This window comes from Wolffia australiana, chromosome 1 (assembly GCF_029677425.1).
Source record: "Wolffia australiana isolate 7733 chromosome 1, ASM2967742v1".
In the NCBI taxonomy this organism is placed as follows: Eukaryota; Viridiplantae; Streptophyta; class Magnoliopsida; order Alismatales; family Araceae; genus Wolffia; species Wolffia australiana.
The window spans coordinates 20,118,709-20,135,215 of record NC_135835.1 but is presented as its reverse complement, the minus strand read 5'-3'; the positions used below and the strand labels follow the sequence as shown (position 1 = coordinate 20,135,215).

The window sequence follows — 16,507 nt, the reverse complement described above, 5'->3', positions numbered from 1 at the left end:
ATTTGAGTCAGTCATTGGCGTGGTCGTGCTTCTCTCCCGGGGTGTTAAACCCGGGTTTCTTCACCGTGTCCTTGGCGTGCCAGTCAAGCGAGATGCGAGTCAACAGGAGTCAATGAATACGATGATGATGGGTTTCAAAGACTCGACGGCAATCTCGGGTGGCCATTATCCATCACATAAACTGTTATATTTTTCATGAGGAGAGTCCCTTCTTCTCTCTAGCTTTGACTCCTTGATCCGCCGCATTGTCACCATTTTTTTTACACCTTTGGTGGTCATTGCAGATCCCTTACCTAATATTCCTACTTATCTAGATTCTCCCTCATCTACTCTCCTTAGGCACCTCAGGCTCCATTCCCATCTGAATCCTCTACATTGAGATCCTATTTTAATCATACGTTGATGAGCCCCCTCTAGTCACCACTTCTGACATTAAGGTTGATGATGTTTATCTTCCTATTGCCTTCCCCAAAGCAACGTATGCATGCACCAAATATCCCACTTATCACTTTGTTTCTTACTACCACTCTTTTCATTCCTTTCTTACCTTTGCATTTTTTGTGGCCTCCAAGTCAATTCCACAGTCATGTGAAGAGGATGGATAGGTGCCTGAGTGGAAGGTGAGTATGGAATTTGAGGTGGATGCCTTGGTGTCTCAGCAACCTTGGACACTCGTATCTTGTTCACACTATGCCAACATCATCACATTCAAGTGTGGCTTCACACTGAAGTATAACCCAGATGGATCCATTGCATGACACAATGCTCCCTTAGTTGCTCATGGGTTCACACATGCCTATGATATAGACTACACTCATAAATTCTCTGTAGTGGTCTGACTAAACTCCATTGTTGTTGCCTTTATCAAAAAATTTAAAGCTTAAACATCTTTGCGGCCCCATTTTTTGTTAACTTGAAGTCTCAAAATAATCCAGTCCTTTGAAAATTTCTCACACTAATTTGAATGATGACCACACATTGATGACCATTATAATGCCTAGATAAAATCAGGTTTACAATCACTTATGACACTATTATTTTTGGAGGAAGCCATTTACTTATTTAACGATAAAAATTATGCTGGCATTAAAATTTTGATCATCTTTTTGGATTGATCACTTTAAAATACTGTTTCTTAAGTTATTAAACATCCTGCTTTAAAGTTGCATCAAAACATACTGCCTCCATATCAAATATATAAATCAGTATGATTTGAAAAATATACCTCGACGAAAATAATAGCTTAATAAGTCATGTTAACTCATATATATCATGATTCTCATTTTGATTTGATGCATAGTTTGTCTACTTTTTTTTAGTTATCAAGATATATATATACACACTTCTTGTTTTGATATAGAGGCATCAATACATATAGTATTTAGTATTTTTAGTGTCTTTATCCAGTGCACTCATGCATTTGATTACCGTAACATGCAACACTAATATGGTTTCCTCCACACTTTATGGTTTCACTATATTGATTATCAAGCAACAAAGATTGCTGTCGTGCAAATTCCATGCGTCCAATAAGGCCCTTGTTTATTATATCTAATTGTTGATGTAGTGAAACTTGAAAAAATTTGGATTCAATATAATTATAGTTGTTATTTATTCCAATTAACACATAATGAATGATCAAGATAAATAATTTGAAACAAAATGAAGTATTATTTGAACAAACATTTTTATAAATTTGATTACGTTTCTACGTTGGATTCGTTTTATTGATAAATATCATCGTGACACAATTGTTTAAGATAAAAACTGTGCTGTCATTTCTTTAAAGCTTGATCTTTACCAATTCAGATTAGATTTATCGATTTCATGTTAGTTCAGCATTAGTGAACACCTACTTCTTATCGCATGCTACGGTTGGAGTCCATTTCAAGATATGAGAAGTAACCATGAATGCGCAGTAAAATAAAACAATTGAATATTTATTCATTTGCACAAGGTTACTGTTCATCGCTGTGAAATACTCGAGATCTTGAGCAGTACATCGCTGTGAAATATATTAGAGCTTGCAAAACAGTACACGCCGTATCAAATGATCTTCGACAGCGAACATAAATTTCCGAGGAAAATGGGACTTTGGCGTCTGGAAAGCAGAAATGCAAGACGAAAACAAAAGAACAATCTTTACATATCTCTACCAGAGATATACAGAGAAAAAGAAGGGAAATAATAAGGTTCTTATGGTCAATTCTGAGTCGACGCCAGAGGATCTTGAGCAGCGGTTACTACTAGTCTCACGAATTTCTAATCTCTGGATTCCAAAATAGTCCGGCCCAACCGCATCCATTGGCCGAGTCTCTAACAGAGCGTTTACAGCCCCGGATGAGCATAAACGGGAGACCAATTGTCGGCTATTGTCTCACAGAACGAAGTAATGTTTGCTTCAACGACTAGATACCGGAGGATCGGTTAGCGTACTCCTGCACCAAGGCTCCAAAGAGCGATGGGCGCTCTATCAAGCTCGCCGGTGTGTCAAATTCCGCCGCTAATCCTGCGTTGAGGAAAAAAACCCATTTGTCATTTACTCTGAAATCTCTCTCTCTCTCTCTCTCTGTCTCTTTCCCTCTTCCTCTCTCTTTCCCTCTTCCTCTCTCTTTCTCTCTCTCTCTCTTCTTCTTTCTTTCTCTCTTCCTCTCTCTCTCTCTCTCTCTTCCTCTCTCTTTATCTTTGTCTCCTTGCTCTTTCCCTCTTCCTCTCTCTTTCTCTCTCTCTCTCTCTCTCTTCCTCTCTCTTTATCTTTGTCTCCTTGCTCTTTCCCTCTTCCTCTCTCTTTATCTTTGTCTCCTTGCTCTTTCCCTCTTCCTCTCTCTTTCTCTCTCTCTCTCTCTTCTTCTTTCTCTCTCTCTTCCTCTCTCTGTCTCCCTTGCTCTTTCTCTCTTCCCCTCTCTGTCTCCCTCTCTCTCTCTCTCTTCCTCTCTCTCTCTGTCTCCCTTTCTCTTTCTCTCTCTCTCTCTCCCTTGCTCTCTCTCTCTCCCCCTCTCTCTCTCCCTCTCTCTCTCTCTCTCTCTCTTCTTCTCTCTCTCTCTGTCTCCCTTTCTCTCTCTCTCTCTCTCTCTTCCTCTTTCTTTCTCTCTGTCTCCCTTTCTCTCTCTCTTTCGCTCTTCCTCTCTCTGTCTCCCTTACTCTTTCGCTCTCTCTCTCTCTTGCTCTCTTCCTCTCTGTTTCCCTTTCTATCTCTCTGTCTCCCTTTCTCTTTCACTCTCTCTGTCTCCCTTTCTCTTTCTCTCTCTCTCTCTCTCTTCCTCTCTCTGTCTCCCTTTCTCTTTTTCTTTCTCTCTCCGACTTCTGAAGGGGCTGTGAAACGTACCAGCGTCGATGACGAGGACTCGGTCGCAGTCCATGACGGTGGGTATCCTGTGAGCGATACTGATAATTGTGCAGGCGGCGAAGTCCTCCCTGATGATCTTCTGGATCATCGCATCAGTCTGGGAATCAACCGAGGCAGTGGCCTCGTCCATGAACAAAATCCGGCTGCGCTTAAGCATCACTCTGCCCAGACAGAAGAGTTGCCTCTGACCCACGCTCCAGTTCTCTCCGCTATCGACCACTGGAAAACAACAAATAAGCCCGGTTACCCGAATCAATAAATTGAAGATTCACATCGGAGCTATAGATAAATCTTTATCAGGCCAGGACTGCTTATAATACCCATGGCATCGAGTTTCTCAGGCTTGGCGGCGACAACATCCTTAAGCTGGCATCTTTCCAAGCTCTGCAGAACCAGAACAACCATGAAAATGTTAATCTGGTAACACGGACAAGCTGCTATTCTTTCTCTTCGTACCGTCCAGATCTCGTCATCGGAGTGAGCGCCCGTTGGGTCGATGTTGCTCCGCACCGTTCCTTCAAAGAGAACAGGCTCCTGCGGAATTATTCCGAAACTCGAGCGTAGATCGTGCAAACCCAGCGATGAAATGTCGATTCCGTCGATGATTATCTTCCCCTCGCAAGGCTCAACCACGCGGAACAACGCTTGAATTAGCGTAGACTTTCCACTCCCAGTACGGCCAACAACTCCGATCTTCTCTCCGGCTCCGATTCTCAGCGAGATCCCTTTAAGAACCATTGGAGTGTTGGGTCGATATCTCACCTGAGAAATGGCTCTGAGTTTCAGCGAGGTTTTTACGCAGACCCATTTGGCTGAAGGAAATTATTCTTTACCTTAAGGTTTCTCAGTTCGATGTTGCCCTTTGCTGGCCAGGTCGTGGAGGGCAAGCAGCCCTTTATTCTCCAGGCGGCTTCTGAGGGGATGTTAGTGAACTGCTTGATCCTTTCCACAGACACCATCCTGTTCTCCACCATGCAGCTGATCCATATTGCGAAGAAAAGCGTCGTGTTGAGAGACAACCCGTATGACAGAGACAAGCCCACGTACTCTGCATCATCATTGGTGCACCATAAAACAAAATCAGTCGTATTGAATCAGAACAGTGAATGTATTAATAACTCGGTTAAGCCTTCCGTATCTGTCCATAATCCGTCATTAATTTGGGTTTTAGTTTAGATATAGATAGTGTGTTTGTGAATGGTTGAGTGCGAGAGAAATAGATAGATAGATTAGATAAATAGATAGACAGATAGAGAGAGAGAGAGAAGGGGATAGAGAGAGAGGAGAGAGAGAGGGGGGAAGAGAGATAGAGAAAGGGAGAGAGAGAGGGGGAGAGAGGGGGGGAGAGAGGGAGGGGGGGAGAGAGAGAGAGAGAGAGAGAGAGAGAGAGAGAGAGAGAGAGAGAGAGAGAGCTTTGGGTAGGGGTACCTGGCTTGACAATGTTACTGGGTAGTATGACCATGAAGAAAGCGGAGAAGCAGAGGATGAAGCTTCCCAGAAGCTCCAAACGGAAACCGAGCCATTCGTTTGAACCGTTGTTGTGGAAATCCATTGTCAGATTGCAGTCAACTCTCTTGAGGTTTTCCTCACAGAAGCTCTCCTCCTTCCCGAAGCACCGGATGGTGGCAACGCCGGAGACGCTCTCCGAGAAGTGATGGATGACGGGGGCCTTGGTGATAGAGTCCAAGCGGGTCAGCTCGCGAGCCGAGGTTAAGTAGTAACCCTGGAGAAACATTCACCGTTAGCTAATTCATCATGCCTTCAATTTTCGCAAATGGTTAAACAGTTGTTAATCGGGATGAGAGAGTACATTACCCTTAACCAGAAATTCAGCACTGCCAATGGGATGATGATTATGATCGTCGGCCATGCGACCTGGCAAGTGATTACCAGGATGCTGAGCACGGTCATGAACATGGCCACAGTCAAGGTCAGGAAAAATGGAAGAAAAAGGTCGATGATGGTTTGATCCGACGACGCCTGAAGCAAAAAAAGAAGCAATTGTTAGTATCCAGAAATCTAGATTTCAGCGAGTCGATATCGCCTGAAAGCTTACTCGGCTCAGAATCCTCCCCGAAGGCGTGGTGTCGAAGAAGGACATGGGCGCGTGGAGTATGCTGTTGATGATCTGTCGGAAGAAGATCTGCGCCGTCGAGAGCCCGAGAGACGTGATAATGAACGTCCTCATCCCGACGAGGACGATGGAGACGCCTGCAATGGCAGCGTAGACGCGGATGAAGACGGAGGGACTGAAGAAACTCTCGTTCTCCGAAGAGGTCGTAAAGGCCAGCCAATAGTCTCCAGCAACAAGGGAGAGCTGCCACACGACGGAGGCGACGAGCACGGCGACAACTCCCCACCATCCCCACGCTTCTGTAGAGTAAGTCTTGTACACGCCCAAGCCGATGCGGCCCGTTTCTCTCTGCTCCTCCTCTATGAGCTTGGCCGTGCCTTTACTCTTCTTCTCATTGTCCGCGGTGCCGTTTTGGGCGTGGTTCTCCTCTGTCTGGCGTTTCTCTGTCGGCATTACCTCCGAGCCATTACCGGCGCCGGAGGCGGCGCCTTGTTCGACGAGCTCCATGGAGTTATCGTGGGCGGCAACAAGCGCGCCGAAGTCTGTGCCAATATCCAGTAGCTGATTGTACTTCCCTGACTGCACTATCTCTCCATCTCTCATGACCAAGATGAGATCAGCATTGTGGAGGAAATCCACCTGATGGGTCACCAGTACCACCGTCTTCCCTTTCAGCGCTCCTCTCACGCATTCCTGCACCAAAAATCTCCCATCAATCTTAAATCGATAGATAGACGATTCAGCGGAGATGGATGACAAGGACGAGAATGGAGCTTGACCTTGAAGATGAAGGAGCCGGTCTGGGCGTCGACGGCGCTGAAAACGTCGTCGAGGAGATAGACGTCGCAGTCCTGATAAACGGCCCGAGCGAGCTGAATGCGCTGCTTCTGCCCCCCGCTGAGGTTGATACCCCGCTCGCCGATCTCAGTCTGATCCCCAAACTCCATCATCTCCAGGTCTTTCTCCAAGCAACAGACCCGAATCACCTCCTCGTACCTTGCTACGTCCAATAGCGCCCCAAACAGAACGTTCTCCTGTATCGTCCCGTTCTGTATCCATGCCGTCTGTGGCACGTATGCCGTCGTTCCACACATTCTCACCTGCCCATCACCGGAGATTTAGATTGATAGATAGATAGTTCCGTGAGTATATAGATTTAAAGATAGCTAGACAGAAATCAAGTTAGGTAGACACTAGACAGAGGGATTTGAAGATAGAAAGATCGTTGAATAGGTAGATAATATAGATTAAGAAAACGATTGATAGATAGGTTCCCAGATATACTTAAACATAAATGGAGGGAGATAGATAGATGGATAGATAGATCGAGAGATGGAGAGAGATTGATAGATAGATAGATAGATAGATAGATAGATAGTTGGATAGATAGATGGAAAGATGGATTGAGAGAGAGATAGATTGATAGATAGACATTTGGATAGATAGATAGACAGATATTTGGATAGACAGATAGATAGATGGATAGATGGACAGACATGTGAATAGATTGATTGACTGAAAGAGAGTTGGCGCAATTTAGTGGGAGAGAGGGAGAGAGAGAAACCTTGCCGGAGATGCGATGCATCTCGCCAAGAAGGCAGGAGAGGAAGGAGGTCTTTCCCGAGCCGACGGTCCCGACCACCGCAGCGAGGGAGCCCGCCTTGATTTCCACGTTTACGTTGCGGAGGAACCCAGAGGAACCCACACCAGACTCGTCATCCCATCTGAATTCGCCATCACGCACCTCCACCGCCACGCCGTCGCTGCACCCGCCGGGAAATTTCTCCACGGCAGCATCGTCAAGCTCTCGGCTCGTCATATACGCGTCGAGCCTCTCAAGAGAAATCACCGCTTGCGAAGACTGTATCAGCGCCTGCGGAAACATGCGCAGCGGCTCCTGCAAGATCTTGAAAATCGCCGTCGCCGTGAACACCTTCCCGGCGCTCAGCTCCACGCCGGTGAGCAAGCACGTCCCGAAGGTAATCACCGACACCAGCGCCGGCGCGCTCCACAAAGCCACGATATTTCCGCCCACGGAGTAGAAGAACTTGGTCAGCCACGCGAACTCCCCCTCGCGTTGCTTCAAAATCCTGCTGTTGAAGTGCTCTTCCCAGGCCTGGAACTTGATCACCCGCATGTAGTTGAGCATCTCGTTGGTGGCCTTCATTCTCTTGTCTCGCATCATCATCAGGTTGAACTGGTACCTGTTGTTACGCTGGGCCCCTAGAACGACGATCACGAGCAGCGCGGCGATGGTCATTGCCGCGGTAAGCGCCGCCGCGCCGAGGCGGATGTAGAGCAAGACCACGGCGGTGCCCACCTGAATCGGCATCAGCCAGAGATAGTGCAGCTGTAGCATCATGTCCGAGAGCTGCTGCGCGTCCACGGCCATGTAATTGACGATCTGGCCCACGCCGTAGGACTGGCGAGAAGAGCACGAGAGCCTCAGCCCTTTGCGGTAGAGCGAGGTGATGAGAGTGGAGCGGATGAGCATCCCCAGCTTCTGCGATTGGAAATTGTACTGGTGCGCGCAGAGAACCTCCACCGTCTTCGCCGCGAGGAGGACGAGACAGAGATAGAAGCCCTCGAAGTAGGAGCGGTGGCCTTTGGAATTGGCGAAGTCCACGAACCGGGTTATCAGCAAGGGCCCGACGTACATCACGCTGAGCCGCACCACGGCGAGGCAAGCGGTGAGCACGAGTTTAGGCCAGAAGCACCGGAGAAGCGCGGTCCGAACCGGGTGGTTCGACCGGTGCGCCGGGCTCGGCCAGTTGGACTGGAAGAGCTCGTACATTCGCTCCGCCCTGTGGTCCGGCGCCAGCGACGGCACGTCGGGGAGCTTCAGCGGTGCTCTGCGGCCCTTCTTTAGCACCGGGTCCATCCACAGGAAGGTAGCCCGGGAGAAGAGAGAAGCCTTTGCGAAGCCGGTGACGTTATCTTCCGCGAGCTCTGCTTCGAGGGAGACGACCAGGAGAATGCCCGTCTTTCCCGTGATCCCCACGTAGAGGAAGAAGAGGGAGATGGCGAAGGCTGCGACGGAGAAGACGTCGTCGAGGAAGAGCTCCGTCGCGAGGGAGCCATGGCTGGCGAGGCGGGCGACGGCGGACGCGGCGAGAAGGGCGGCCGTGAGACAGCTAGCGATCCAGTAAAGACGCAGGGTAAGGGCGTGCTTTACTGCTTCGAAGCGTTTCTCGTGGGCAACCAGGATGAAAGCTGCGAGGCTCGCTAAGAACTTAGACGCTAGGAAGAGGAGTTTGGGCGGGGCGCGATCGGTGTAGCCGGCGGCGGAGAGGACGAAGAAGGCGGCGGAGGAGAGGGAGAGAACAGCGGTGAAGATGAGAGAAAGCTTGAACAAGAGATTGGTTTTGACGTCTCCTGGTTTGCGATCCGTGATCAGCGGTTTTTGGAGGTCGGAGGTTGATGTTCTTCCTCTGTGAATTCGACTCCAGAGTCTATGGAGGGAGATGAGGAATAGAGCGAGGAGGAAGACGACGTCGACGGCAGAGGAGAGGATCCGCTGAGGGCATGGCGAGAGGAAGAGGAAATCTAGCCATTCAGAGAGGGAGGTCGCTTCGGTAGTGCAGGCGACGGTTCCGCCGCCGTTAAACATTTCCTTCTCGATAGGTAAGAGAAACGCGAAACGAGGCTTTATCGAGGGAGGTTGAAGCTTGCAAGACGTGGAATCAGGACACCGGGAGGAAAATTAATTCGACAACGTCCGGAAGACGAAATCGGGAAGAATTGGATTGATGCGGGTTAAGATCAGACCGAAGAGTTACAAGGAGCTGTCAAAGGTAGAAATTCCGTCTGGGAATGTACTCCTCTCGAAGGAGAAATGATCAAAATATGGACACCAGACAAGATAATGATGTTTTGGGATGCGACGTTCATTCCCTCCACACAAGTAGATACTCTGCGGCGTCGAAAGTTTCTTTCTTGGTTCCTTTTTGTGAACGATGAAAGGCCACGATCACAAGAAGGGCCAAAACTTACGCCTCTTTTTCTTAAAACCAACCCTTCTCTGCTTTGACCGAGAAAAACGGAGGCCGGAAGTAGGCCTGCGAAAGAGAGATCTAAACAAGCCAAGGGACAAGAGGGCGGTAGAGAACGACGTGGCTGAACGAGAACTTTCTCTTCCGGCTTCAAGACACCTCCGACTTGGACCGAATCCAAGGGGAAACGCTCTTTACGGCGACGCAAACCCAAGTGCAGTCGTGGAGCGATTCTCCTCCGCAGTCCAAGAGATCTTGGATCAGATACACAACAAGAATATATAAAAACAAAATAAAATAGGAGACGTCATAATAAATTCGACACAATCCATCGTTCAATATTCACTTAATGTAACCCGGTGGAATTAGTTCACCGATGACGTATCTCGCTCTATCAGCACCGTTCGATTGTTGGTGTTATGTATCGGCCCAACAAATGATTAAAACTGGGTTAGGGGAGAGGAAGGCTTTTCTTTCACTCGGGTATACCTTCTTTTTACTTTCGCGTAGTTGCAAAAGGAGGGGATATCAATTGTATTTATTAATGTCATCGGCCTGCCGGTGGCGAGAAGTGTGTTAGGTGTAGTAAGCTTCTGGGGCATAACTCTCTGCAGCTGTAAAGCTGAGATAGTAGACAGGCAGGGTAGGCTCAACGTAAGGTCACCATAGATCAAGATCCAACGCTGCCTGCTTCCACGGAGCCAAGTTGCTATTTACTTTGTCTGCTACTGACGTCCTTCTGGTACAAACGCACTGTACAGACCGAGGATTAAACAAGCCCGAGTGTTACACCCAGCAGACTCGGCTCTGTCACTGTCTCTGTTTCTCTGTCCTCATCTTCTTAAACAAATAGCCGGGTATAACTCTTCTGAAATAATATTCTTGAGAGAGTAGATGAATAGCTCTACTTTTATGCTCCTTGTGAGGATATGGGATTAGATTGACCTCAGTTTTTATAATGGCTGGGATTTTAATTAGTAAATGGACATCGCTGTCTGTACATCTATCAGTCTCTCTCTCCCTTTGGTCCTCGTTTTCCCATCCCCAGACTTCTGAGGCGTCTGCACCCATGATGCAGTAGTTCGCGTTGCACCGCTACCCGTCTTGGATGATCCAAGCGTCGCCACGTATTTTTTTACTCTTTAGTTTCCAGCCGCTAGTCTAACCAATAAATTTGTCCAGTTGACATTAATGCACGGCCCCCTTATTTTGTCGGTCGATGTCCAATCACGGTTGTTTTTTGGTGTGACGAACAAGAGGTCTACGGAACCAAGATCCTTAGCTTCCCTGTATAATGCGCTCCACGTTTATACTGAAGTCCACCGATTCTCATTAATGCACAGATGGGGATAGAACAGTCCAAGAAATAGAAATACGACGAAGAAAAATAAATGCAGACTTCCAGATTTACATGCAGTGAATGCGTCGTCCTCCACAATCCACAACCATCTTCGATCACCCAACCAGTACGACCTTCATCACACGTTAATGTAATATTCGAGTTCTCACCCTTGCCGTGTAAGTTAATTTTCTTAAATCTTATTTCAAAGCAGCATTAAAGAGAATAATTTGTGTAACTACTATGCCGCCGTTAACAAATTACAAAACCACTTTGCTTCTCATTCGACAGCAATGACAATCGTAGTCTTTTTTGGACATCAACTCGACATTTGACACTGAGATGGTAGAACAATGGACTGACTTATAATATTCCACATAGCTTTGGCCACAAATTGATATCACAATTCTCTGACAATACATATATTCTTACCTCTCTTATTAATCTTTGATCTTGAACATGCCCTCAACACTAATAATCCTCGGATTATCATGTTACTACGTGGTAATTCCATATAAAATTAAAGTAAATATATGTCCATAATTTTAACTTGAGAACCAAATAGAAAGAATTTAAGAAACTTGGGCCCACAGTGAAGAGAAAATAATTTCCGTTTCTCTTACATGCAAATATTGTTATTTTCCGAGAGTCAATTCCAGTGGTTTAAACTTAATAAAATGAATGTCTATTTGAATTTTATTATACAAATATATTTTTATGGAAAAAGACTTCAAAGCTGAATCATAAAAATGAAGAAACGTATAAACTAGTGCAAATCCCGAAACACCATTCTACTCAAACGAGACCCATACATAAAGAATCACGTCCCTTAATCAAATATACAAACATGTTCAGATTTCAGAAAAAAAACCTTTTGAACAGTAAAATCCCAATGCTCAGAAGGACAAATTTAATCTTCTTCATTGCTATGTGGATAATCAATACATTATTCACCCTTTATTTTATTTCATTTTATTATTACTAATTTAGATTTCAAACCAGTTGCTCAATCATGAAATGCAAAAGGGATTGATGGTAGATTTTGCATTTGGTTTCTTGATTTTAAGGAAATTCACATATTGTTAAAGATTCTCGTCTAGAAAACACAATGTTTAACAGGATAATGTTTTTTTCAATATACCATTCATAATATATATAAATACTAAGATAATCAAAAAAATTAATCAGAAATATTCATGAATGGGATTTTTATTTGATCCTTTCATAATGTTTAGAATAATGATAAAAGCAATCTCCCATTTGAAATTTTCATTTCTATCACTTCTGCTGATGTACATTCTATAACATATGATCCGTTTGTAATCACTGGGTCTTACAATCATCCCATTAAAATCCTCTATTTAAAAATACATAATGGGCTCCTATAAGATAGCTTATCCCACCAATTTTTTCTAGATAGTTGGCACGTTAGTTCTGTATCTTCTCATTTATGTATCATGATACTTATTTAATACATATAGAATTTTAAGCACCTGAACTTAAGAGTCTAGTCCTCTTCACAAAGCATCACCTCTCCACGTAGGTCAACATTAAGATCATTGATCATCATGTAGAGGGTGCAAGCAACACCCTCACCCCTCATTAGGAACCTGCCTCCAAAAACATGGTACCATTCAATGTTTTCATGTAAAAGGTCATCCCTGACATTGAGCCATCAAGAAATTTTTTTTAATATTGGCAAAAAACAGAGTATCGGGTACGGTCAACCCAAGGATTGTGCCCGTAGACTGATCCACCCGTGCCTTGGACACCTCACGGGGACGTTTTATATATGAAGTGGTGTGTTTATAAGTGTTTATTGGCGTGGAGTGAGTGTCCATGTCCCAATTATGCACGGACCCTACTCGCCCACAACCATGGTACAAAAGGAAAAAGATACAAGAGATGATACCAAGGCTGCTCTTGGAGAAGGCCGGAGGCTTCCATGCCGTGCGCGTGTCCCTCAGAGTTAGTGCTCCATGGAGTATGAAGGTCCTTGCGCCATCTTCGGATGTGAGCATGGAGTTGCGGTAAGGGACATCAGTTTGGCAGGAGGTCACGCACTCCCACTACTAGTGCTCCATGCGAGACGCCACTTTTGGGGCCTAGCCTTCGACAGGAGGCGACGCGTGTGAAGCAAAGGCAAGCCAAGGTTCTCAACACGATGATAACCACGAGCCGCACGGGGGAGGTCATGCCAAGTAATGAAGAGGGAGAGGTTGCGGGAGCATACCACATAGTTGGCGAGGGCATCTGTCGTCTAATTCCCCTCGCATAACTGGTGGCAAATGTTGTTCATGCAGGGGCAACACCACATGATGTCTTGCCATATGTTCTGGAGACACTATTGTGAGCATGAGCTTGCACGGAGCGTGTTGACCAACAATTGTGAGTACGATTCTATGATATTATGAAGGTAGCATTCCTCGTTGTGCCATAGCCTCGACTGTTGTGTTAGCTTGGAATCCATATAAGTATGAAAAGACAAAAATGCTACTCCCTGTGTGGTCTCGTAGAGTATCACCTCCCTCGGCTAGTCCCGTATTTCTTTTAGCCCCACCATCCACATTGAGCTTTAGAATGACCACTAGCGGTGGTTGCCAATGGACAATCTGTAGCCGAGTGGTGATCGTGGTCAAGGCCACCGAGATGCCCCAAGTGCGAAGTAAATCAAATGTAACTGGGGAGCTTTAGGCAATGGGTGGTACAAGGTGGTGAGTGCGCCTTAACCATTACTTAACTCATCGCATAACATCACATGCTCGCATGGGGAACCCTACAAAATGAGATGAATTTTGCCATTTTCATAACTCCCATAGTAGGTAAGCTATGGTTATGTGTAGATAGGGGCTTTGCTTAGCGCATGTTGACGTGATAAAGATATTGTCAAAACACTCTAAAGGTGTTAGAGGAGGGGGTGCGTAAGAGTGAGCACCGATGATGAGTTAATTGGCTCCAACATTATATAGTAATCTCACTATGGAAGAAAATGTGTTCCATAGTCTCAACCTAAGGAGAGACGGGGCAACAATGGCAGAGCTAGTCAACAAATGAAGGGAGGCCACAGTGCATGAGCCTCCAAAGGAAGAACGAGACGCGAGTGCTAGTCAACAAATGTCATATGCGGCAAACCCAACTCTGTATAGGGAATCTCTCTAAAAATGGTCCCAATAGGACCGACAAGAGAAATTTCCATTAATCGTGAGCATCAAAATTGGGTGATCGGAAGAGGTCCCTATGGCAGTAGATCATTGCCTGCGGTAAGGCATCTAACGAGAGACCATGCTGCTCCCATAGGAGTCACGTGTTCCCCGTTAGCAATTGTGTCACTGTCAACCATGGTCGATGATGGAAAAAATGAGGGTGGCATGCTAAGGGTGTGTCGGCGAGCCAGGTATCATACCACTCTCTAATCGTGCATGGGCCGACATGCAAACAGGTCACATTGGATATCTCTAGCCAATGTCGCTTCCAAGTCTGCCATCTTTTGTGGCCCTTGATATTAGACTCCCTACGAGCCCACTCATCATACTTGGATGAGATGAAGCTCCCTAGAGGGGAGCTCGTAGTACGCATACGCAACACAAGCTTCTTTTTAAGAACGTCTTGGGAGTCTTAAGGGTACCTGATCCCTAGATCCCCCTCTTCCCTTAATATAGACATAAGAGAATGGATATTAGACACTTCTTTTGCTCGCGCTATGCATTAAAATTTCACAAGAAACACTAATATCACTTATAAGTTAATTAACCCCTCACTGAATGGTCGAGGGCACAAATGAACTCATAGAAGGCATGGCTGACCCAATTGCATAGGCCCCATGATTATGTTGTTTAAATTTTTTGGCTATTACATAGTCTTCTTCATTATGCCACAAGAAACAACTATACCTTTAATAGATAGTGTAAATTACATATTATTTATGTTTTTGAGATCTCATCTAAGATGATGGAGACCTAGGTGAGGATCAAGTATCCAATTATTGAGATAATGAGCTAATTTATGGATATCATATATAATTGAGCTACATGGTATGTTATTGGTGGTTACTATGTGGCCTTTAAGCCAATCATATTTCTAAGTCTTTAGTTAATTTCATTTTAAATAATAATCAATATTATTATTATGAAATATGTATAATGAAGTCCTAGAATATATGTAATGACTAAGATTGTGATGAGATCATAATATACTCATCGATACTAAAACATGAAATCAAAACATTCCTATTCCAATGATTCTCGAGATGGGCATCAAAATATCCAGATAAAATAACACTATAAACTCCTCATATGATAAGTATGGCTGATCATGTTGGTGTTAGTGAAGGTCAATGAAAATTGAACGGGGGGTTCCCATTAGAAAAATATTTAAGTTCACCGATCACTATAAATCCCTGATTTTATTACTCAACTATTAAGCTTGATAATTCACGTCATGGTCGTGTAAGTAGTCCGAAGACATACAACACCAAAGACATCTTGTTCACAGATGTTTGTGTTTTGAATGTGACTTGAGAGTTTCCAATCACATTATTCAAATTGGTCTATTACTGGTGTTTGATGAAAAATGATGGATTCATATGAAACATATTATGGTCCATCATCCACTCAACCATCCTATATGAAGTTTTGACAGAAGAAATGGGTAGAAGAACCTCAAAGGAGATAAAACATGATGAATTTACAGTATGAGGGCGTCATGTAAAATGATAGAGGGGTCCAACGGGATGACGTGATGGGACACATATTTCAGAAAAGGAAAAAAGTCAATCAGGTAGTTTTTTCTTTGATGGTAGTTTTTTTCATGATGTTTTTTTTTCTAATGAAGAAGAAGAATATGAACCAAGTGTTTCACCGTGGTACAATTAGACATAGACTCTACTGAAACCACATCATCAAGATCCTACTACTCTCATAGGATAAATAATCTTACATGAAACATACCACAACCGTTATGGTCATCCACACTTTTCCAGTCTTCAAATGTTTCATTGAATGCTTTGGCCTAAATATTGGGTTCAGAACGCCTGGATCTGGATGAAGACCTCAAAATGATTCACAACAGAAAACTTAAGGAAGAATCGTAATGACATCAATAAAATATTGAAATAAATCACTTGTACACGGATCACATCCGTGATTTTGGATCCTCGAGATAGATGAATTGAGTTTCTCATGTGTGCAGCCTCTAGATACATCCACACAATCCTCGGCATGTTGAATCTCCTTCATCACCTTCATGAGCTCTATTCAACCCCCAATGCCATCATTACGTCGTCTTGATTGCATCAGGAATGCAGTGGAGATGTGGGGGAGAAGGGAGAAGAAGGAAAAGGCCCCTAAACAATTTTTTCAGTCATTCATTCCCAAATTTTAAGAATTTCTTTTGACATCCAAAATACCATGTGCATGTGACCGTCTAGGCCCATGTATAAGTTTAGTTAATGACTCCAACATCCCAATAACCTTTATGGGCCTTCTAAATTAATTAACTATATAATCATATTGATTAATTAATGTCATATCAATTTGATACAATCGATAGATTCTCTAACCTGTGGGGTGCCAGGCTACACCTTGTGCTCTATAAGATGCAAATGTGTGTGCATCAACTCACTCATGGAGCATGTTCATCATCGGTTACTATGTACACATAATCCCTCATCCAATGGACACAACAAGGACAACTTAGGGTATGGTCACTAACAAACCCTAATCAAGCATTCGAGTTAGTATTGATGCGTTTAGAAATCG

General features: G+C 44.7%; 1 protein-coding gene across 1 annotated transcript; it reads right to left on the bottom strand.

Moving 5' to 3' along the window:
• Positions 1-2,115: 2,115 nt before the first annotated feature.
• Positions 2,116-9,661, bottom strand: ABCC4 (multidrug resistance-associated protein 4). The gene is made up of 10 exons (XM_078583604.1): positions 6,985-9,661; positions 6,200-6,520; positions 5,403-6,113; positions 5,162-5,326; positions 4,775-5,069; positions 4,180-4,394; positions 3,803-4,108; positions 3,667-3,730; positions 3,326-3,565; positions 2,116-2,509 (listed from the first exon to the last, which is right to left on the bottom strand). Exons 1-10 carry the CDS (start codon positions 9,028-9,030, stop codon positions 2,409-2,411), a joined length of 4,464 nt encoding a protein of 1,487 aa, XP_078439730.1. The 5' UTR covers positions 9,031-9,661; the 3' UTR covers positions 2,116-2,408.
• Between the last annotated feature and the right edge of the window lie 6,846 nt (positions 9,662-16,507).

Coding starts and splice junctions, on each gene's coding strand:
- ABCC4 (XM_078583604.1), bottom strand. CDS start 9,030: ATGTTTAACGGCGGCGGAACCGTCGCCTGCACTACCGAAGCGACCTCC. Junction 6,114..6,199: donor CCGGCTCCTTCATCTTCAAG/GTCAAGCTCCAT, acceptor TTTTTGGTGCAG/GAATGCGTGAGAGGAGCGCT. Junction 5,327..5,402: donor CGGGGAGGATTCTGAGCCGA/GTAAGCTTTCAG, acceptor TTTTTGCTTCAG/GCGTCGTCGGATCAAACCAT.